This window comes from Archocentrus centrarchus, chromosome 19, assembly GCF_007364275.1.
Source record: "Archocentrus centrarchus isolate MPI-CPG fArcCen1 chromosome 19, fArcCen1, whole genome shotgun sequence".
Taxonomy (NCBI): Eukaryota; Metazoa; Chordata; class Actinopteri; order Cichliformes; family Cichlidae; genus Archocentrus; species Archocentrus centrarchus.
The window spans coordinates 615,846-639,688 of record NC_044364.1 but is presented as its reverse complement, the minus strand read 5'-3'; the positions used below and the strand labels follow the sequence as shown (position 1 = coordinate 639,688).

General features: G+C 43.5%; 1 protein-coding gene across 1 annotated transcript in view; it reads right to left on the bottom strand.

Annotated features, from left to right (window-relative positions):
• Nucleotides 1–1,422: 1,422 nt before the first annotated feature.
• The window catches only part of ca10a (carbonic anhydrase Xa), a 412,177-nt gene continuing 389,756 nt past the window's right edge, over nucleotides 1,423–23,843 (bottom strand). Inside the window, exons 6-9 of the mRNA XM_030754899.1 lie at nucleotides 19,821–19,893; nucleotides 7,444–7,598; nucleotides 6,989–7,163; nucleotides 1,423–2,265 (exon numbers count right to left, since the gene is read on the bottom strand). Of these exons, the coding sequence (XP_030610759.1) occupies nucleotides 2,243–2,265; nucleotides 6,989–7,163; nucleotides 7,444–7,598; nucleotides 19,821–19,893 (426 nt within the window). The 3' untranslated portion in view covers nucleotides 1,423–2,242. The remainder of the gene's footprint in view (nucleotides 2,266–6,988; nucleotides 7,164–7,443; nucleotides 7,599–19,820; nucleotides 19,894–23,843) is intronic.

The window sequence follows — 23,843 nt, the reverse complement described above, 5'->3', positions numbered from 1 at the left end:
CTGTAGATCAAAGGTAGTCTAACTAAACAAGGGGGGGGGAGACACAGTCTGCTAAATTCTTACAGGAAACCCCAAATGGGAGCTGAGAGTTGAGCAGGAGGTAAGAGTGTGTACTGTCTCTGACCCAACAGTGGCTGTAGGCGGATAGGCTGGCAGCCGTAAATAGAGACCAGGAGCTCAGCAACTAATAATAACAGATAATAGTCAATAGAATCTCAGCCTAGTTACTGTGTCTGTGTTTGACATCACTTGCACTCCTAACATTAGTAACTAATATTTGCAGTGTGGCCACCAGCATGCTGAGGCTAATGATGAGAAGAAATACACAGACTGTTAGTAACATTGTTGCTTTACCAGGTACAAAAACACCTTAACTGAGAACACGGGAATAAGATCGAGTCGGCCTCAGATGCTGTTCTGCAGCCCTGAGCCTGCTGCGGTTCACTCGGGTTTGAAGGACTCCATGTGGTGTAACTGCAGGTTTTTTGTGACATTACATTTCAATGCACCGACTAACCTTCAGGTGAATTTCTCATCTGCTGTGTCTGCAGCTGTTTTTGCATCCAACAGAATATAATTGCTGCTTAAAGCAGCCCACAAATGCAGTCACTAGTTTCCCCTGTTCTTTCATAACTGAAGGGATGTAAGACATCCTGCAAGCTGCTTTATTTCCACTATCACAAAATGAATCAGTCGCTGGCTTTGACACTGATAACGGCTCCTCTGGCCACTCGCCAGTCTTACCTTTTGCTTATGGAAATGTGGTTTCTTTCTTTCATTCTTTCTCTTTCTCAGTGCAGCACTGGTCACTCTTCTTTCTACCAGTTCTGAAACACACTTGCTGCTTCCGGGCTTTTACGTCCTTGCTGACGGTCTTTTTCTCCTGGACGCTGAACATTTTCCAATCTTGATAAATGGATCCTGAGGAACTCTTCAGGAAAGACCATCTGTATTTTCAGGCATGTGAGGCTCCTCTTTTTCATGTCCTTTGATGCCCACTGATGTGATCTAAAAGTCTGCGACAGGTCACGGTAACCGTGACAGGACTACCTCTGTGTGTAGCTGATAAGCTCCGAACATATCAAGCAAACAATGAAAAGAAAGGAAGGCTATAAAGCTGCATCTGTATCGTCATCGGCAATCACAAGCTGCTCATTCAGAGAGCCTGAAAATGTGTGTGTGTGCTGCCAGCGTTACTGAGCGTGTCTCTGAGGGGAATACTGACATATCAGCACATTTAATGTGAAACAGTACAAAACAGATGCAGATACAATAAGTGAGCGCCTCAGATAGTGAAACATTGTCCAAAGGTAACTTTCCAGACACATTTATTGGGCTGATAACATTACTCAAACACAGTGTATGACCATTGTAAACAATAAAACAGAAAAAGGCATCAGCTCAGACTGAGAACTGCTCCAGAATTCAAAGTGCGCCAAGCTTTTTAAAATTCTTAACTTTTTGTCTTTTTTTAATCCTCTTAATATATTTTTTCAATGTTATTTCATTATTTTTTCTTTACATATTCATTTTTCTGTTGTATTGATAATTATAATATGTACATACGAGGCTAAGATACTGGTTGCTCTGAGGCCGTATGAAAGCCGTGGGAGTCGTCCCACTCTAGTTTTGGAGGATGACGGGGTAAGGCTGAGTTCCCTCGCTGTTGGTGTGGCTGATTGCATGCCCTGTTGGTGACTGAACTGAAATATCCATATAAGTCTTGCTGACTGCTCCATTTTGTTGAATAGGGTGGGGGGTGGGGATGGGGTGGGGGGCAGTGACTTAGTCCTTGGATTTTCTTACTGATAGCAACATCTTTTATGTACAAAGGCTGTGAAGTCCCTAAGGTCGTCATAGTGGTTGACAGGCTACCAAATAAATGCTTCATATTTTGTTTAGGTCGTTTCTATTTTTTGTTTTCTCCCAAAAAAGTATTGGTATCAAAATGTTCGTATAGATATAGCTGTGGGGGAAGGACTCGTTAGCATGTGTTTGATCGAAGGTTCAAACGGTTCTCATTGTATGAAAAGAAGAGTCTCTGCTTGCAATGCAAAGTTCCTTCATTCAAATAATGTCCGGTGCTATCTGTCTTTATACAATGCCATGAAAATATCTTAGATGAGATACAGCTTCAAGACCAGTTTTCACATCTTTGCCTCCTCCTTCATCCTCCCCTCCCCCTCCTTTCTCTCTCTCTCTCCCCTCATCCTGAATTCGTCTCCTCGCTCATCCAATAAGGCTACTTCAGCAACCATTCGTTCACTGGAAGAGAGAAGAGGGACAGGAGTGGGAATACAGTTATATATATATATATATATATATATATACACAAATATATGCAGTGCTCTCCACAGTTCAACTGTTCTCTGACATTATTCAGCTCACTCCCAACAGCAACATCCTTCCACCCTGTGCCCTATTTCATCTTTAGTCAAAGTGTACAGTTTGAAACGGCTCATGTGAATCAGCAGGCAGGGCTGGGGGTGGGGGTGGGGCTGGGGGGTAAAAAGGTTCTATTAAGATTCCAGTGGCAGGAAAACACCCCCAAATAAAAAGACAAGTAAACATTTTACAAAAAGGAGTCCAGTTCATCACGTGTAAGAAGGAATTTGATGGAGTCTTTTATCATAATCAGATTTCCTTTGATCAGCTTATTTCATGTTTATCTGTTTATGTTCATCTGTTGAGCTAAAATCATAGACTCTCACTCTCTGGTTGGAACTTAACATGTTTTTGGTTTTGTAAATATAAACGGCATTTTTCTGCTCTGCATGAGGACTTTACACAGCACGGCTCGTTCACCCGTTCACTCTGATGAACACATCAGGAGCTACTCAGGGTTCAGTAGGTTAATGCTTTGGCATGCAAACTGGAGCAGCCAGGAATTGAACCACCAACCTTCTCATTAGTAGATGACCTGCTCTACCTGACAACAAATGCAATTTTATATTTACAGTTATATAAATGGCTGTTTTCACAACACGAACTCTCCCCAGAGATCAACTTCCACCTGAACGAAGTTCCATTTGAGGAACTTTGGTTTGTTGTGCATACAGTGAAGTACACAGGTATATAAACATGAACACGTTCTGCAGTGGCCAAACAGCTACAATTAAATTCAATTTTTATTAAAATAAAATGCATCTTTAATTGATTTGGGCTTCATGGAATAAAGATGACCACAATTTATAATTAGAATAGGACTTAAAAGACAATTATTTGTCCTCCCTTTTCCAAAAGATGTTTAACTTTTGGGATGGTAATAGTAATAGGACGGTTCAGCCCAGCCCTGCAACTGACTGCAGCCTGTCCAGGGTGTGCCCTGCCTCTCCCCCCGTGACAGCTGGACGTCTGCAGTCTATCCCAGAAAGAAAAAGTGGATGTAAGTAAGCAAAACATCCCTAATTTCATGTTCAGCTACCGTGATGATCGCCTCCAGCTTTTTGTCATTTCCTGGGTGTCACATACTGCTGTTGTGTCCACAGATATGCAAAAGGTGTCTTTTTGTATATGTGCCTGATGCACTGCTTAGGGCCAATAATGAGATGGGGATTTCATAAATACACACTTTTAAAGGACCATCTGGTGTTACATTTAAACAGTTAAACAAGATTTTTCAGTGTGCAGGGTTAATGTTGCAAGGAGGCAAAATTGAAACCCAAACCTAAACTTAACCAAGAAGCTTTAGTGCTTGTATCCAGGGCTGCAGCGATTCCTGAGTAACTCCAATAATTCAAGTGTAAAAAATCCTTGACACAAATTTGTTGCTTCGATGCTTCATTTAAACTCTGCAGCTCAGGTGTTTCTGTGTAAGTGGAGCGTTTCACCAGCATTAAAGTTCTCTGACCCTTTAACACTGAGTGGATCATCGCTGACACGTTTCTCCGTGTGTGTGTGTGTGTGTGTGTGTGTGTGTGCTACCGGAACAGATCACTATCACCATGGATTGCTAGCGGGTGCTGCCATTAGCACTAGCGACTGAGGGCATATTTTTTATGCTTTAATCCCTGATTAGCGCCTAAAAATAGACCTGCAGTAGAAACGTATTTATCCATCCACCGCTGTTTGTTCCACACAGAGAAAAATCTGCAGTTAAGCTACAGAAGTTAAAATATGCAGATGAAGTGTTAATAAGACAAAAGTATTAATCAATGGAATAATCGATAGAGTACTCGACTACTAAAATAACCGATAGTTGCATCCCTATTTGGAACTAACCAAAGAATTTTGGTGGCATAATCTAACAAGTGATTGAATGTGAAAGTAATACGCAAGTACACAAAAGATAAATGTTAAAGTAGAAGCAAAGTGAAGCAAATCCAAACGTGGACAGGAGCCTCTCCTGACTGACAGGCTCCGCCGGCTCCTTCAAAGAGAATCGTTAAGCCGCAGTGCCGAGGCCGGCACGTAAGGAACTGACAGCAAAGGACACCTTGTGCGTGTTGTTGGCACCATTTAATAGAAAGATCTGACACCCTGGGACAAGAATATGTTGTCATGTTTCTGGAAGAAAGCAGATATATTTCCCCTTTTAATGAAACATAACCCCCCTCCCCCCTCCCCACTCCCACTGCACCCCCCCACCCACTCCATCCTGAAGGTCCAGAATTTGAAGAAGCAGGTCTGCTTTTGTGCTTTTGCAGATTCTCCTGAGATTTGTTTGATGCTCAGGAGAATCTGAGGTGGGGGGGCATGGTTGAGTTCTCTCCCCTCAGCTGGTCTCGAGAATAAAAATTTCATCTCTAAGAGGTGGGCGGGTGAAAGTCGAGTAGCAGAACAGAGAACGAATGAGAGAAGAGATACAGACAGAAAATCACAGTTTGTGTCGGCCACACTACAATAAACTCTACAATGAATCGCAGGCACTGGGGCTACCTTTCACCTTTATTGTATTTAACGCTTCAGGGCTTAAAGTCAACGTTCCATACAGCAGCTGTCCAAATATATTGGTGGAAACAGTGGAGAAAAGATAAAAAACAGACTGCAGCAAACCCTCCCTCCACTGCAGAAAGTTATCAGAAGCCAGATTTCAGCCTCCCAGCTGCCAGATCTGTCAGTCAGGGCGAAACAGGCGTCACGACCGTCAAAGCAGCTCGGTTTCTTTCTCCTCCTCCTTATTTTAGCACAATATTTTACAGTGTAATTTAATCATGTGGGTCCCTGCTCAGTGTTAAAATGTAATATTAAGTTTAGTAATTATAGTGAAGTGAGAAGAGACCAAGCTATAATCCTGTGGAAGATATGTTCATATCATATTGTGCTATTATAGTGATATTAATCCTCTGAAGCAGAGTTTGGTGGGTAATAATTTATTGGGTTTACTGACCAAAAATGACGTGTTGTCAGTCAGTTGTCAGCAGTTCACAGGATGATGTGAAGATGAGAGGAGCTGCAGGAGCTGCTGCAGCTTAGACAGAAACACGTCTGAGATGCAGATTATTGGGTCATGTTTTTTAAATTAACCCCCCACCAGAGGGGGTGAGTCAACTCCCGGTGCTGGTCCCAAGCCTGGAAAAATGGGGAGGGCTGCATCATGAAGGGCGCTTGGGGTTAACTCTCCAAATCAAACATGTAAATCATCAATATGATTTCCATACTGGACCGGTCAGGCCCAGGTTCGCAAGGACAGGGTGCTGCTAGAAACTGTGTTACCATTAAGGAGAAGTTAGAGAAGGTCAGAAGGAGTTCCACTGTGTCTTTGTGGATCGGGGGAAAGCAGATGAGAGGTGCCAAGAGAGGAACTGCGTGAGGAAGTCAGGAGTGGCAGAGAAAACCATGAGGGTGGTGCACGACATGTATGAGGACAGTGAGACAACGGTGAGGTGTGTGGTAGGAGTGACGGATGGGCTCAAGGTGGGGTTGGGATTACATCAGGGATCAGCTCTGAACTTCTTGTCTGCAGTGGTGTCAGATAGGCTGACAGATGAGGCCAAGCAGGAGTGAGATACCAACCATCCAAAGCAATGAACACTGCAGAAAAAAGGTGAAGAAGGAAGTGCAGGCAGGGTGGAGTGGGTGGAGATGAGCTGTGACAGAAGGAAAGCAACAAGACCTGCTATGATGCCTGGTGACAGAAGGCAGAGGTGGAGGTGGGAGTTACCAAGATGGGTAGGATTTGAAATGAGTGTATCAGAGAACCAGCTCAGGTTGAGCATTTTGGAGACAAAGTCAGAGGCAAGGTTAAGACTGCAGAGGAGAGATGGTGGATATGCTGGATGTTGAAGATGGAGCTGCCAGGCAGGAGGAACAGAAGAAGACCACAGAGAAGATTCATGGATGTAGTGATGGAGGATGTGCAGAAGGTCAGTGTGACAGAAGACAATAGGGTGAGATGGAGGCAGAGGACCCACTGTGGTGACCACTAAAGATGATGAAGATGAAGGTCTTACTTTTTAGTTGTGGGATCGTTTCATGGATCAGAATGTATTGTTCACCAAGTTAAATGCTCAAACCTGGTTCCAGGTTGGTGATCCAGAAACAGCAAATCGAGAAAAGCTTTAATACTTTGTTGCCATTTTGAAAACAACTTGATACAAAACTGTGACACTAAACTGTGGATGGTTGTTTTACACCTGAGGGTTAACATGAAGAATAAGAATTATTACTGAGGCAGCTGATCAAAGGGAATGAATATGACACTGGACACGAGAGGAGGTCGGTCAAATCTGATCCTGGAACTGTTTGATCACACGTAGCTTTAAAGAAGGGGAAAGATTAAATTTAGTTTTCAAAAGAGAAATTTTTAAATGTGGATTCAATTTTGTTAATTGAATTGATTAAAGATTTCTTCTTTCACATGTCGGACTCCTTTTATTCAGATTAAAGCAGACTTCATCTCACAAATATAAACAGATATAAAAAGGTTACTAATGTTACTAATTTACACCCATTTACTAAATGAACCAAGTGACAAATCTGAAGCAATGTTTAAATATCAGAACTGGAGAAAGTCAGCTGACGCAGTCACTGCAGAAATCGTTTTTACCTCGGTACTGGAGCTTCTGAGCCCTGTTGTTTGGGCAGTCCTTGCCCTGCATGCTGAAGTTAATGTTGGTGCGGATGCAGCGGTTGTTTAGTGGCTGGACCGGGCGAACGTTGTCACTCATGCTTAGAAAGATCTGAGACGGCTGGTTCTGGCTCAGCAACCGCAAGGAGTGCATCTAACATTAAGGGGGGTGGGGGTGGGGGGTGGAAAGAGGGAGAGAGGGAGAGGGAGAGGGAGAGGGGGAGAGAGGCAAAGTTGGCCAAAGCATCATTGAAATGTAAGCCAGGCTTTTTGATCCACTGCATCATTTTCCAGGCAGGACTGAGCAGAAGATTACACAGAGGAAGAGCAGCTTTGGAGAAAAGGCTCAGTGTGAGCAGACATGTTTCAGACGAGTAATCCACAGTGTATTCTAGGAGCTTTGTTTCAGGTCTGGGTGTGCGGCTGAGGCTCACCTGCATGCGTGTGAGGTACACTGGCTTGTTCATCAAGATCCATGTGGCCGTCTCAAAGCATGGAGGGATGGTCATCGACCCATCATATGTAATAAAACTACTCGTCTCTGGATAAATCTCCTCTATGTTCAGGCCGGTCAGCAGATATGCATCATCTGCAGGATGAAAAGCCAGAAAAAAAGCCAGGTGTCATGTGTTTCATCAAATACCACAGTAGGTGTACAACGATTCTATGTTGCATGTAAAATCAGTGGATTTGTAAGCAGATTATCATACATATCATATACTTGATTCATTTTTCCTTCCCACAGTGTTTGAGGACAGTTAGCGGCACAGTTACACCTGTTTCAGCGACTGAAGTCAACATTAATGCTTAAAGACTCACAAACAAGCAACAAGTTAAGGCGGCTGCAATAAAGGCTGAGCAGGAAGCACAGCATTGAGCCATGTTCACAGGTTCTAAACCTGAAGCAGCCATTGGCTGAAGACAATTTTCATTAAGTATTAAAAGCATATTTACAGGTATGCTAGTTTGTCCAATTACTTATGAGCCTCTGAAAATGATAAAAATGGCTGTAATTCCTAAACAATTAATGCAAATCTTTGTAAAACGCCTTGAATCAAAGCTGAGTCTGCACTTCACATCTGTTTGATTTCAAATCTGTGGTGGTGTACAGAGGAAAAATCGCTGCTGTGGGGTTGGACACTTGGACACTTGCTCTGAACTGACACCACCCTGACCACAGAGAAGTAGCACTCCATAATTTGGAGACAAGCTCCACCCTCTGGTTTGTATCTTTATGGAGATGAATTCATTACTACAGTGATTCCCCTGCAAACGTAGAGATGGCTGTATATAAAAGATGGACATAGCCACTGTGACATCACCCACTGGTTAATAAAATCCTCCAGCTGAGCAGATTCACCATCGCCACCTTAGATTTTAGAAATCAGACTGAATTACAACCACATCCACCTCTCCAAGCTGGCTAACGACATGTGATTGGCAAGTCCTTAGCCAATGAGCATTCCCTGAACCTAACAGGGACTTTAATTTACAAAATACTGCATTTAATACAACTTAGACCATAAACTATCAGAGAAGTTTCTACCGAGGTCACAGAGCAGCGCTGTTTTCCCGTGGACTTCTATACAACCCTAAATCTTTTTTTGATTCACCGCCTGCTGCTGCATGCCTGCACTGGCTTCACGTTTCAGACCCGAAAGTTACATCTTTTATATACAGTCTGTGTTTTGCTGCTCCCTCGATCCTGTCCTCTGGATTCCACTTCCTTCTCCACACCATTTCTCCCAATTCTCCTAAAGTTTTTACGATTGTAAATTTTTTGCCTAGTTTGGCTCGTTAATGGTGATTTTGCTTTTCATTTAAGCTTTGATGTTTTTGGTTTTGGGCTTGACTCGCTGAGAAGTCAGTTTGTGCTTTCAGTGGCAGTAAATTATTTAAACCGATTGTAGTCCTGTAGGAAATGGACATAAATAAGTTGATTGAATGTGGTTAAATGCATTTATGTGAATGTTAAAATTTCAAATGTTAAGGTGTTAAGATAATTAATTTGCCATAAATATTCTATTTTATTTGTTTATTTCATTTGTTGTGAAGGAAAGCCAATCTAGTGTTTCATTTTAGTCACCTGTTTCTGTACTGGCTGCTGATTGGAGGTGGTGTGAGTGTGCGCGGGGGAGAAGGAAAAAGAGAGACCCGAGAAGAGAGGTGCGCTAGACTTTGACTGAAAAAGTGAAAGTTTTATGGAGAGTTAAACTGGTACTCCGTGTTCGGACATCGGCCAGGTGGACGGAAGGAGGACAGTTTAATTTGGCGCAGCCTACGCCTGTAAGTGTTTGGACTTGAAAGTCGTGGTTTGCTCGCTGGATAATCGAGCGGAAATTAGCCGCGCTGATCGTCTGGAAAGCTGCGGTTGGCTAGCCCGGCTAATCGCTACAGGACTCAGCTGACTCTTACCGCACACAGACAAAAGAGGATCCCAGATAGCGCGCTGAGCTACCTATAGTTCAGAGTTCCTCTGGCTACGCGGGAAACGGCGACCAGACGGGTATTCCCTGTGTTTCTTGCCTGTGTGGGACAACGTGGACTGAACGTTTGCACCGCCATATTGGAAAAAGGTACTGTTGGCTTATTATTTTATTTTGGCTCTAATTGAGTGAAAGGACCGCAAAGTTTCTGGTCTCACCGTACCCGAGCTCCGAATCAGGCCTGCAACGGGTTTGTTTTGTTTAATAACATTATTTGGGACTGTTGTGTGTGGGGATACATATATTGTTGAACCGTTAATTGACCTGAAAGAACTGAAATATTGATTTAAGTGTGTTTTTGGTGGTTTTCTAATTAAAGTGTGGTATTGTTAATTCCAATTGTAGAGTGTGTGATGTTATAGTGGTTAAGTAATTAATGTCGTTGAATACGAACTCAGGGCCCATTCATACCGATCAGTAGTATGTGGGTTACATAAATGGAGGCACCGCTGGGATTGTGTTATATTTGATGTGTATAAAAACAAACAAACAAAAAAAAAAAAAAATTGTATTGAGTTTCTAACTGTATTACATGAGGGAATGTTAATAGAGGATCTTTGACATGGATACCAACCTAGTGACCAGATTGAAGAACTGGTGTAGTGGAGAGACATTAGATGAAAATCATGCTTTACTGACTGTAGTTCCAGAGCACACAGAGATTGCGCAGATAGAAGATGCACTACAGACTATCAAGTGTTTTGGGCGCGTAAGAGTCAGAGGACGAATGCTAAGTGACACAGACAATCAAGTGTTAGTGCTTTGTGAGTGTCGACAAAAAGTGACTGACTCAGCAGTCCCAAAAGAAGTTCGCTCTCCCGATGGATTGACAGCATGGCCAATTTGTGTAGTAGCTGAAACTCCTGGGGTTGAGGAAGATTTTGCTGGTAAACTGAAAGCTCTGTTGGAGGCTGAAGGAAAGTCTGCCGAGGATGTGCAAGCTTTATTGGCTGGATCACAGCCAGTGTCTCCTACTGAGTCCATCTTGCGTGCTGTTGGTGACCTGCTGGACAAAACAGTTAAACCGTCCCCAGAGAATGCAGGACACCGACGCCTGAGAATTTTTTCAGGTAACATCCCCACCCCAGCCGGTGAGGAACAATTTGACCACTGGTTAGAGCAAGCATACCTGCTGGTCGAAGAGAGTCCTGGCTCTCCAAAAGAAAAAAGGAGGAGAGTCATAGAGAGTTTAAAGGGGCCAGCGTTAGATGTGATAAAAGCAGTGCGTTTATCTGATCCGGATGTGACCCCTGAAGGATGTTTAGAGGCGTTAGAGAGTGCCTTTGGACTGGCAGAGTCCGGAGATGACTTGTATTTTGCCTTTAGACTGTTGCAGCAACAACCTGGGGAAAAGTTGTCTGATTTTCTCCGCAGGTTAGAGCGTGCTTTGACAAAAGTTGTACAAAGAGGTGGTATCCCAGTTAACAGTATGGACATCGCACGTGTTGAGCAGCTACTTAAAGGTGCAGTAGATGCTGACTTAATGCTAATTAACCTCCGTCTTAGAGAGAGGAGGACCAAACCCCCAACCTTCCTTGAACTACTGCGAGAAATTCGCATAGAGGAAGAATATGAAGCTTCCAGAGTTAAGCTGAACCGCTCAGTGAGCTCGGTTCAAGTTAAGCCACAAGCTGACAACAGGCAATCAGAGATACAGAGCCTGAAAGCAGAACTCAAAGAAGTAAAAGCCATGTTTGCAGCACTTGCTACCCATTCTCCTGCAGAAACAGAGAAGGGTGAAAAGCAGTTGGATAGCAGAGAGCTAGCTTCAGAGAATAATGTGGACCCTGAAGTGGTTGCCCTAAAGAAACAAGTGAAGCAGTTGCAAAAGAAAGTAGGTACACGGCTGTCCTGTCAGGCGGGAGCTTCTCCAACTGTGATGGCGGTGGGGACTCCATCAGCCAGGCAGTCACCTGACTCAGAAGAACGCTTTTGTTACCGCTGTGGGGAAAATGGCCACATAGCGCCAAAGTGTAACAAGCCTGAGAACCAGAGCAAGGTTATTCAGAGACTCCTTGGAGTTCTCAAGAAAACCAGGGGTAAACCCCAACCAGCTACAGGTAAAACCATCCCCGAAGAAGTGGCTGGTACAGTTAGGAAAAGTGCAGTGGACGTGTTGGAGTCCCATGGGCTTCCAGAAGGCCTGATTGGGCCACCATCTTTAGAGCCACTGAAAGTCAATGGGCACCTGTGTAAGGCATTATTAGACAGCGGCTCAAGAGTCAGCATAATCTTTGAGTCTTGGTACCAGAGATACCTATCAGATATCCCTATTCACCCTGTGAGTCGGCTAAACATTTGGGGATTGAGTGATTCAAGCTACCCATATCGTGGCTATGTGGTGGTGGACATAGAGTTTCCAAAGAAAGTAGTGGGAGCACCAACCACTATGTCAGTCCTAGCACTGATATGTCCTGACCCCCCAGGCCCTGACCAGACTCCAGTGATTTTAGGAACCAATGCCAGTGCCAACCTTCCCAAGAGGCTAGCCCAGCTCTGTGAGGGTACCTCAGGTGTGTCTGTTTCACCCATGATGGTGCACAGTGCTTGCCCTGAGGAAGAAGATGATGATGAAGTAGGGTGTGTCAAGTGGCAGGGTCCTGGTTCTCTTGTGCTACCTGCAGGGAGCAGCTGTAAAGCAACCTGTAAAGTTGAGCTAAAACAGCCCTTGCCTCAAGAGATCTTGATGGTAGAAGCTTCTTCTACCAACCCTCTTCCCGCTGGTGTATTGTTACAGTCCATGACAATCCCAAGCAATGCTGTGGATGCTAACCAGTTCACAGTTCTTCTGCAAAACGAATCACTTAAAGACGTAACGATTCCAGTTGGCAGCACCTTAGGCTGTCTGTGCACGACTGATGTTGTTACAACCGTGTCAGAACAACAGCTGGTGTCTGAGGGATTTGACATCAGTCTTATCAACTTTGGCTCATCTCCTGTTCCAGAGGAGTGGAAAGCCAGGCTCCGTCAGAAATTGTCTGAAAGGGCCGATGTATTCTCTTCTCATGAACTCGATGTGGGGTTAGCCAGAGATGTAGAGCATACAATTCGTCTGTCAGACCCGCGACCATTTCGTGAGCGGTCCAGACGCATTGCTCCAGCTGATATTGATGATGTGCGTCGTCACATGCAGAGGTTATTGGCAGCAGGCATAATTAAGGAGTCTAGGAGTCCTTATGCCTCTCCAATTGTCATTGTTCGAAAGAAAAATGGAGAAGTCAGAATGTGCATTGATTACCGCACACTCAACAGCCGCACTGTGCCTGATCAATACACAACCCCCCGGATTGATGAAGTTCTGGATTGTCTATCTGGAAGCAAATGGTTTTCCGTCCTGGACTTAAGGAGTGGCTACTACCAGATAGCCATGAAGGAGGAGGACAAAGAGAAAACCGCTTTCATATGTCCGCTAGGTTTCTATCAGTTTGAGCGGATGCCTCAAGGCATCACTGGAGCTCCTGCGACCTTCCAGAGGTTGATGGAGAGGGTCGTCGGTGACATGAACTTGCTCCAGGTACTAGTTTACCTGGACGACTTAATAGTGTTTGGAAAAACACTAGAGGAGCACGAAGAGAGACTCCTGAAAGTGTTGGACAGACTCAAAGAGGCAGGACTCAAGGTTTCACTTGACAAATGTCAGTTCTGTCAGACGCAAGTCAAGTATGTGGGTCACATAGTGTCAGCAGAAGGTGTCGCAGCCGACCCCGGCAAAGTGGAGGCTGTCGTGAACTGGCCCAGGCCGCACAACCTTAAGACCTTGCGATCATTTCTAGGGTTTTGTGGATACTATCGGAGGTTTATCCACAATTACTCAGCTATTGTCCGCCCTTTGACAGACCTCACTAAAGGGTACGCCCCAACTCAGAGGGGAAGGAGACCCAAGACAGGGCAGAATCATGCCTATTTGGATGAGAGGGATCCCTTTGGAGACAGATGGGATCAAGTGTGCACCGAGGCATTTGAAGCTATTAAAACCTGCCTCACGAATGCACCAGTTCTAGCCTTTGCCGACCCTAGTAAGCCATATGTGCTGCATGTGGATGCTAGCCTGTCAGGTCTTGGTGCAGTCTTGTATCAAGAGCATCCTGAAGGGCTTCGGCCGGTTGCATTTGCCAGCCGTAAACTCAGTTCATCAGAAAAGAATTATCCCATCCATCAGCTTGAATTTCTCTCTCTTAAGTGGGCCGTGGTTGAGAAATTCCACGATTATCTCTATGGAGTCCGCTTTACAGTGTACACTGATAACAACCCGCTAACCTATGTCCTTACGTCAGCAAAACTCAATGCGACAGGACATAGATGGTTGTCAGATTTGTCAGTGTATGACTTTGACATTGTTTACCGACCTGGCAGAAACAACATTGATGCTGATCTGTTGTCCCGGATGGAGCCAGGAGAAAGGAAGACAGAAATGCGAAACATCTCTCAGGAGAGTGTTAAGTCTATTTGCCAGAGAGTTGGTGGCCTTAATTCTCCTGAGGACTCACCAAGATACGCGCAGCAGCTTGGAGCCCATCCAGATTGTGTGCCTGATGCTTACACCTTTTCTACAAACTTGGAGTTGAACAATCTGAGGCAATTGTCCAAGCCTGAGCTAATGGCAGCACAGGAACAAGATCCTGTAATAAGACCAACCATTGAGGCCATAAAAAGTGGCAGATGGCCAGATGAGATCAAGACAAACCCAGACTTACTTGCCATGAAACGAGAAATGGGAAAGTTGATTATGAAAGACAGACTCCTTCACCGACTGAGTATAAGTCGTGCAGGAGAAAAGACTTACCAACTGGTGCTACCTGCTGAATTCAGAGCTGTGGTACTGAAATCCATGCATGATGACTTAGGTCATATGGGCGTGGAAAGGACAGTTGATATGCTCCGAAGCAGATTCTTCTGGCCCAAGATGTCTGTCGAGGCAGAACACTACATAAAAAACTGTGGAGAGTGCCTCTTGAGGAAAACTCTATGCCAAAGAGTTGCACCACTGCACCAAATAGTCAGCACAGGGCCGATGGAGTTGGTCTGTATTGATATCCTGTCCATGGAGCCTGACTCCAAAGGAATAAGTAATGTGCTAGTGATCACAGACCATTTCACAAGATATGCCCAAGCATTTCCAACCAAAAACCAGAAGGCTCTCACAGTCGCCAAGGTTTTGGTGGAGAAGTATTTTGTGCACTACGGTTTGCCAGCCCGGATTCATTCAGATCAGGGACGAGACTTTGAGTCGAGACTCATTAAGGAAATGCTGAAAATCCTTGGCATACGGAAGTCGCGGACTACTCCGTACCATCCTCAGGGTGATCCTCAGCCCGAACGATTTAACAGGACCTTGTTGTCAATGCTAGGGACTCTGAAGCAGGAAAAGAAGCGGCAATGGAGTCAGTATGTTACACATCTTGTGCACGCTTATAACAGCACTAAATGTGATGCTACCGGATATTCGCCGTACTTCTTGATGTTTGGAAGAGAAGCTAGACTTCCAGTGGATGTGTGTTTTGGGACACATCTAAATGAAAGGGCAGAACATCAGCACTCTTCCTATGTCACCAAACTGAAGGAGGATTTGCAGAAGGCTTATGAGCTGGCTGCAGAAGCCTCTGGCAAGTCGCACTTGAGAAACAAGAGGACTTATGACAAGAGACTTGTGGCCCAGACTCTAGAGCCAGGTGACAGAGTGTTGGTGAGAAATCTTGGAATAAAAGGGAAACACAAGCTTGAGAATCGCTGGTGTGACGTTCCCTATGTTGTTGTGGCCAGAATGCCAAACTTGCCGGTCTACAAAGTAAAATCCCAGAATGGCAAGGACAGAGTCAGGACATTACATAGGGATAATCTTCTTCCTATAGGAGACTTAGTGCGAATCCCAATGATGGAGTACTCGCAGGATGCATCCAATAAGCGAGCAAAGAGATTAGACAGCCAGAAGCGGCCTGAGAGGGTTAGCACCCATCATTCCATACAAAGTGAAGGGGTGAGTTCAAGTGAGTCATCTGATTTTGAGGGTGGTTTGCCATCTAGACCCTATAGGACTTATTTTGAGAAAATGGTTCAGAGGAGGGATGACACTGTGAGTAGAGGGGAACAGGTGGGAGACTGCATTCCACTGAGTGACAACCACTCTGACCGACCAGATCATTCTCCTGTAGACTCTGACCGTGACACTGACCATGAAGCCAGCACTGAGCCTGACGATGGTTCGAACAATGATGAAGGTGTAAGACAGTCTAGTAGCCCTGGCTCAAGACTACCTACAAAGAGGACTAGGCCCAAAAGGTCAGTGAAACCAGTAGTAAGGTTGACCTATGATAAACCAGGAAAATCTCGAGATCAACCATTGACTATTGTACACAGAGGTATTGTGATACAGATTGGAAAGGGCTAAAAAGACAGCTAATGTTAAACACTTTACCCATTTCCTGTTACCATGCAGTTCATTAAGTTACTTAAGATGTTAGTCTGCTGAGGACATCAGACGCGTTGATGGGGGAGGGTGTAGTCCTGTAGGAAATGGACATAAATAAGTTGATTGAATGTGGTTAAATGCATTTATGTGAATGTTAAAATTTCAAATGTTAAGGTGTTAAGATAATTAATTTGCCATAAATATTCTATTTTATTTGTTTATTTCATTTGTTGTGAAGGAAAGCCAATCTAGTGTTTCATTTTAGTCACCTGTTTCTGTACTGGCTGCTGATTGGAGGTGGTGTGGGTGTGCGCGGGGGAGAAGGAAAAAGAGAGACCCGAGAAGAGAGGTGCGCTAGACTTTGACTGAAAAAGTGAAAGTTTTATGGAGAGTTAAACTGGTACTCCGTGTTCGGACATCGGCCAGGTGGACGGAAGGAGGACAGTTTAATTTAGCGCAGCCTACGGCTGTAAGTGTTTGGACTTGAAAGTCGTGGTTTGCTCGCTGGATAATCGAGCGGAAATTAGCCGCGCTGATCGTCTGAAAGCTGCGGTTGGCTAGCCCGGCTAATCGCTACAGGACTCAGCTGACTCTTACCGCACACAGACAAAAGAGGATCCCAGATAGCGCGCTGAGCTACCTATAGTTCAGAGTTCCTCTGGCTACGCGGGAAACGGTGACCAGACGGGTATTCCCTGTGCTTCTTGCCTGTGTGGGACAACGTGGACTGAACGTTTGCACCGCCATATTGGAAAAAGGTACTGTTGGCTTATTATTTTATTTTGGCTCTAATTGAGTGAAAGGACCGCAAAGTTTCTGGTCTCACCGTACCCGAGCTCCGAATCAGGCCTGCAACGGGTTTGTTTTGTTTAATAACATTATTTGGGACTGTGGTGTGTGGGGATACGTGTATATTTGAACCGTTAATTGACCTGAAAGAACTGAAATATTGATTTAAGTGTGTTTTTGGTGGTTTTCTAATTAAAGTGTGGTATTGTTAATTCCAATTGTAGAGTGTGTGATGTTATAGTGGTTAAGTAATTAATGTCGTTGAATACGAACTCAGGGCCCATTCATACCGATCAGTAGTATGTGGGTTACACGATCTTCACCCTTAGTTGGGCGAACAGTGAAGAAAACAGATGGACTAACCAGAAAATCTCGTCAGTTTTCGACCTGCTTACTTCCCTCATCCCTAGATGATCCTGTGATGTAACAAGGGGTATCCTGGACTTTCCTCCACAGTAACCTGATTTCACCTGCCTCACACTTCAACACAGAAAGAATGAAGTTGTTTGAACGTGTCAGATCATTCTGGGATAAAATAGCTCATCGGTTTTATTCAATACATCATGCTGCAAAAAAAAATTCAACTTTTCCCACAAATTGCTGACCTGATATTTTCATTCATAATGAAAAAAAATATTAGTAGGGGATTGAGTCATTTGGGGCCAACCCATCTCTAGCTGTAAAACAGAGATGGGCTGTATACTCCAATCAAGCAGCAGACAGTGAAATGCACTGGGGCAGCAAATGAGTAATTTGGTTCACTCAGACCGAGTCTGGTCACTCAGAACTTGGTTTTCACAACTCATAAGAAAATGTTCTCACTTCTTTGATTTGCTGTTCTGTCAGTGACAGCCTCCTTTATGCAGACTGTCTCCACTGTCAGGACGCTAATTAGACAGACTCTCACACACTCTCTGTAACTCGTCTGCTGGGCCTCTGCTGACCAACGTGCTGACGGTGGTGAGGTCACAGGGGGGGCGGAGCTAACGCTAATTCAGCTCCATCACTATTAAACACTGACTTTCTAGAGGCAGCAGCATCAGAGGAATGAGTTGTAAAAAACAAAGGGCATGTTGGGACACTCCACCTACACTGATTGATTGTGTGGTTCTCTGTGAATAGTGTATATGGATCTTCATGTTCATTTGAAATGCATAAAAAAGTGCAAATATGTGCTTTTGAGAAGAAAAAAGAAAAGCATCAGGCTGGCAGCATTACTGGCTGTGAGAGGATACGCCCGAGGACTCATGAGTGTGAGTGGGTGGTGTGTGACAGTGTCTGAATGTGTGCTTCTGTGAGTCAGTGTGTGTGAGACAGCATATCTGACAGCTGTCAAAACCCATGCTCCTTTCCAGCTCCTGCACCTAGAGCCCCCCCTTCCACTTATAGCCTCAAGCTCTGCCCAGTACCTCTGAGACTCCTCCCAACCACAAGGGGTCAGTGTGTTTATTCAGCCACCACACTGCCATCATTCCAATTATTTGTCTCTTATTCTAAGCTGGCCCCAGGCGATCTCCTCTCTGGCAGACGAAAAACGGAAGAGCAGCTGTTGGCGTCTGCCTTCCCCAGCTATCAAGTTCCCATGCAGGCATCTCACCGTCGCAGCCTGCTCCAGATAATCCACAAATGGAATGCAGCCTTTGAAAGCACAAATTCCACCGTAGGCAGAGGTGGGCTTTCTCCAGACCACCGTCATCACCAAAATGAATTTGTTAACGGCCCCCTCTGAGATCTTTATATGACATTTTTGAAAAAACACACCTGTCAATCTCGATCATGGATGCAATTTGCCTAAAAACATCTACTTTGTGGGGGCCTGGGTGGCTTAGTGGTGAAGCCGGCGACCACATACACACGCCGCGTTGCGCCGGGCCGGGTTCGCGTGTCTTCCCTGTATCTTTCCCCCATTTCCGGTCTCTCTCCACTGTCACAAAAAGCCGCTGTGGCCAAACATGGGGAAAAAAACACACAAACATCTACTTTGTTTCGGTCTTCCTCGCACACAGAGAGCAGGTTTAAACTGCTCCAGCGGTGCATCGGAGGCTCCCACAGACCGACCCACTCACTTTGAGTACCGTCTCTTCTTGCCTTTCTGAGGGCAAGTGAGTCAAATTCTGATCATATGAAGGGATATTTTGCAGATTTGTGATAATCAGAAAACAAACTTATTTATAGAGGCTCTTTTTCTAATGATTGTGTGGAGAAAACGTATTCTGTGTCACTGCAGTTAAAGAAGTCTCTGTATGACAGAGGGTGCAATGTTAAAGTGAATTTTTCTGGGGCAGTTTTAAAGGAAATGTTCATGTCTCACCAGACACGTTAAAAATAGACAGTTATCGAGTTAAATAACTTTTAAAATAACAAAAAAGACAAAGGCCATGATGTTCCTGAAGAACATGGTACAGACTGAAGGATCAATCTGACTGGGTGTATTACAAGGAGGGGGTAATATTCTGGGGCTGTGCAAGGAGCAAACTCAATGAATGGACTAATAAGTGATGTTGCTTTAGCAGGTGTGTAATTTATTATAACACCATATTCTTCACTAAATACATTATTGTTGTATCCAAAGCTGGATCAGCCAGGTCAGCTGAGCTGCTGTCAGCTGAACACCAGCGTAATGCATGTACAGCATGTACAGCTGCGAGGAATGATACCTGCAGCCTCGTTCTGCTCAGCTGACTTATTTTTTTCATTGTGACATGAAACAACAGCTATAATAAAATAACTGGTACAATGAGTGCTGGACTGAAACTCAGAGCCACGAGCAGGATAATACTGTCAGGTTGTTTTAAGCTGTGTGCTTAGAACAACCTGACAGTATTACTGAACAGTCCGAAGTCTCAGTGATTCCTCCAAAAAGTCTTTTCTTTTCTAGCGTTAAAATATAACCAGTGAACACAAAAATATATAAAAAAAAAGTTCAAGTAAGCTTTTATCTTTGGCTTTAGCCGTACAGCTAATTAGCATTTCATGAATCAGTCAAGAATCTATGGTCAGTCCTTAAAAAGAGGGTGAACAGCAGAAGCCCACAGTGGGATCCACTCAGAGCACTGTGCAGAGTGCTGATTGGCTTGGTGAAAGTCTAACTGCTGTTTGAATATATATATGATTGCACACAACAACTTACTTTTATATGTTATTCTTGTGATGGTGTCTCTGTTCAGCATTCGGTTCAGGAAGGAGTTTGATGTCTCAGCAATCTGGATTAAAAACAGAGGAAAAAAACCAGGGTCAAAAGGTTAAATGGTCACATGATGAGTTCTCTTCTAAAACTAGATTGAATCTATTTGGGACAGTACTCGTTATGATAATGAGAGTGCATTTTTTAATCTATCACCTTTAATGTCCATGAAATGTCTAAACCCACTGATGCATTTTGCACAGTCAGGAGCTCCTCACTCTCTCCTGCTGCTTTGCCTTCTGGAAAAAACAAAGGCTCCCACTCTCTAAAGAAACCAGCAAAACTCCTCAAAGACACACACACTGCTTTGGTGCTGAAACACAAGCCATCTTTTTAAACAGCGAATTCTTTTTGGTTTGTCCTGGTGTGACTTTATAATGGATCAAAACGTGTTGTATTCCATCAGAGATCATTGGCACAGCATCACGTGTCCATGCTGTATGTTACTTTCTTACCTTACCTACATTTTGTGTATTTCCTGCAAAAAATACCAATGAAATTCAGAACATCTGCTTTATTGCTTTTGTGCTTTAATGACACAGAACATGAACTGTGTTAATTCCACAGGTTTGTCAGATGGATTATCTGGTTTTAAAACAATATTCCAAAGAGGTGCTCCTCCTCTGAAACATCCAGTGTACTATCACAGGACAAAGAAGGCAAGAAGACACAGAGCAGAGTACAGATAATAAAAGTATTTCTGGCATTAGTATATAATGGTATTATTCCTGATAGGTGTATACACCAATCTGGTTACAAAGCAATGTTCTGCTGGGAAAACCTTGGACTTGGCATTTATGTGGGTGCTACTGCTGGTAGGCTGGAAGGGTGCTATTCCTGAACAAGCTGCTGACTGGATCCCAATCTGATGAAGCAATCCCTCAGCCCACTAGATCCAAAGTGTCTGCTGTCCCAGTGCAAGAAGGATGGCCCAGAGGTCCTGTGCCTTTTATTATTGTGTCTAACTGGTGTACAATAGAATTACAAACTTCACCCCATAATGAATCTGACTGAAACACTGTCATCACAGTACTTGTTAAATTACTGCATATAATAATTCCCTTTAGGAATATTCCACATTGATATGATAAAAGTAGCCAATGAAGAATGCTGAAGAAATGTTTTTTTTAGTCTGATTATTCTTTTTTTGTGGAACCCGTAGCACCTTCCAAAGGAACAATTCAAAATACCAACATCCTGATTTGGAGAAGTCTTTGAGAACATTGCTGTCTGTGCTGAGGCGACGGGAGTTGGAAATGTCTTTACGGGAGGGAAGTGGGTAGTGGAAAATGTTTCTGGGCAGAGGAAATGGCCCTTATGAGTGCACTTCAGTCTGCTGATGAGCAGATGGCGAACCAAGCAGACATGCTTTAGATCAGCACAGTCTCATTAGAAGAGTGGAAGAAGGAGACGAGCAGTTTCTCAGCCAAGTTGTTATTTCTGTGGATCTGCAGTGGGTAGAGTGACTGCTGGGCCTGTTTGACTGCTGTGATGGTGTTGGTGGTCACTTATATATCTGCTTCTCTTGCTTCCACAAATCTATAACTTGGATTCATTATTGAATAGGACGCCTTTTCTGTCATTTACTCTGAAATGCTTGTTTGTTTTAGAACTCTCAGGTCTTATTTTAGCACTTGAAAAATGTTATTCGTCTTCTGAGAATGCTACGAGAAGGCTAACACGGCTTCTGCTAATTTACCATCTTTAATTCTGTATCTGTGATGAAGCTGCTTTTTCTGCCAGTCAGTGAGTGAATCCTGGTGTATCGATCTTCTGACTGTATGATCATTGTTGACCTGCCTGATCCAGCTGCGGATGCAACATATTATGCTAAGTGCTTTACAGTGTTAGGCAGTGTCAGTGTCTACTTAGAAGTCTTCAGTTTAGCTATATTTGACACTTTGCTTTGCATGACAAAATGACAGACTCAGACTTTTGGAACCCACTGTTACAGAAAATAATAACTTGACCAATATGCTTATTGGCAGTCTTTCTGAGTTAGAGCAGAAGATGCATAAACTCTGTATTATACTATAATACTATGTATTTGTGTATGGGGTATCGTTAGGTAATTAGCACATCTATAGCACTTTACTTAAAATAAAGTCACGACCTCGTGATCTTCTGATCTCATTTTTTATTTCTTGAGAAGAATATGAAAACCAAGAGACGCTGCTAACCACTTCTGCTACTGACATAGTGCTGTGTTTTAATAATGCATTGGCTGTACAGTCTTACTGAGACACCTGACCTTTGTATGTTTCTAGTTGCATTATTTTCCATGCAGTGGTTAACATAATTTTTTAATATGATTTTGCTTCCTTTGATATATGATTCTTGAATACATACATGCTCATATTCTTACCCATGTTGTGATACTGATTTTAACCTTGTGCCCCATTGCCACACTCTGCTGATTGTGCATGCTGATGAGCGTAGTAACTAAAGTCAAGGAAAAGCCATCTGGCCATCCGGTTGTTGTACAAACTGTTTCCTGCAGGTAAACAGTTGTGAAACATTTTAAAGTGTCCTCGTTGGTGCATGCTTGAAAGAACAGCTAAGCAGTAAGATGACATTTCTTGCAGCAACTCTGCAGTTGTTAGAACACTTATGCTGTTATGGAGCACACGGCTACAGTAAATGTAGTGACAGTGGCGGTAACCAGGACAACAGCATACAAACTGCTTTATAACTGCTTGGGAGTCGTTTCTATTGTCTGGACTGATTCCCCTGGAAACACATGCTGCCCAAGACTAACACAAACGGTCACTCTCATTGTGGCTGGAGGAAAAGAAAAGGCTGTTAGTGGGATAGTTAGGCAGCTAAGATACATGGGAAATGTGAGGGCAAATGTGGTTATAAATAGTAATAAAAAGGCAAATCTTCTGGCTAAATGCCTGTTCAACAGCCTGTCCTCTACTTGCCCAACTGCGTCCAGTTGTCTGATATTGGGTGAAGTCCCAGAATACTAGGCACGATAAAAAATCATCTTTTTGTCTAATGTTGCCTCTGATAATTTGTAATTTTGGTCACGAGGTCATGAAAATCAGATTTTTGTTCAGCTCATGGCTTCAAGCCCATCCACTGCCTTGACCTCCATATCTGCATAAAGGGCACACTGCTCTCTGCACTGGAACCCAACACTGGAATGGAAATCAGTCAAGAAGTTTGGAATTGTCCCATAAGGCTTGGGAATCATCATTCTGGGTAATCACTGTCATGTTGTTTTTCATGCAAAACCAAAACAAAGATAAATGCCAGCCGGTAATAAGGAGGAAACATGCTGATGGCTTAATAGTTTATTTCATATTTAATACTGTACTATGATAGTTTTTGTCTTTTTTCAGTCATGTATTTGACTTTATATTTTTAAATCTCATTACACTTATAAAGTATAAAGTTTTACTTGATATTTAATATTGCACTACAATAATATCCTTACATGTTCTACTTTGCAATTGCACTAAACTGTACTTTGAATCTTAAAAATAAAAGTCCTTCAGGTGTGAAGTAGTTTTATGTCATTTATTATGGCACAATATTTCATTACAACACTTAGTGTTCTAGCACAGCGGCAGGAGCCTGCATGCCTCTCTGCCTCAGAGTTTATCTGTTATAGGATTTCCATTTGGGAATATGAATATATATAAAGGGGCAGATGAAATCCCACCCAAACCAGGTAACTGGTTGGTGGTTAAGATGTGAAAAGTCATAACTACAGGCCTCTGCAGCCATGCATTCTGCATTACTATGAAAGGTTTACTGTGGACAAAAGGAAACAGAAAGGTGGCACCATACATAAAACATGAAGTGCAGAATAATCCAATAAAACTTAATTTCATGATGCGTTACCTTTAAAGAGCAGCACAAATTAGAGGCTCAAAACTGAGTACATCCGATGAGGGAGTGTGAAGGAGAGAGTTATGTTTTAATAAAAAGAATACAGTGTAAGCTGAGGTTTTAGATGTG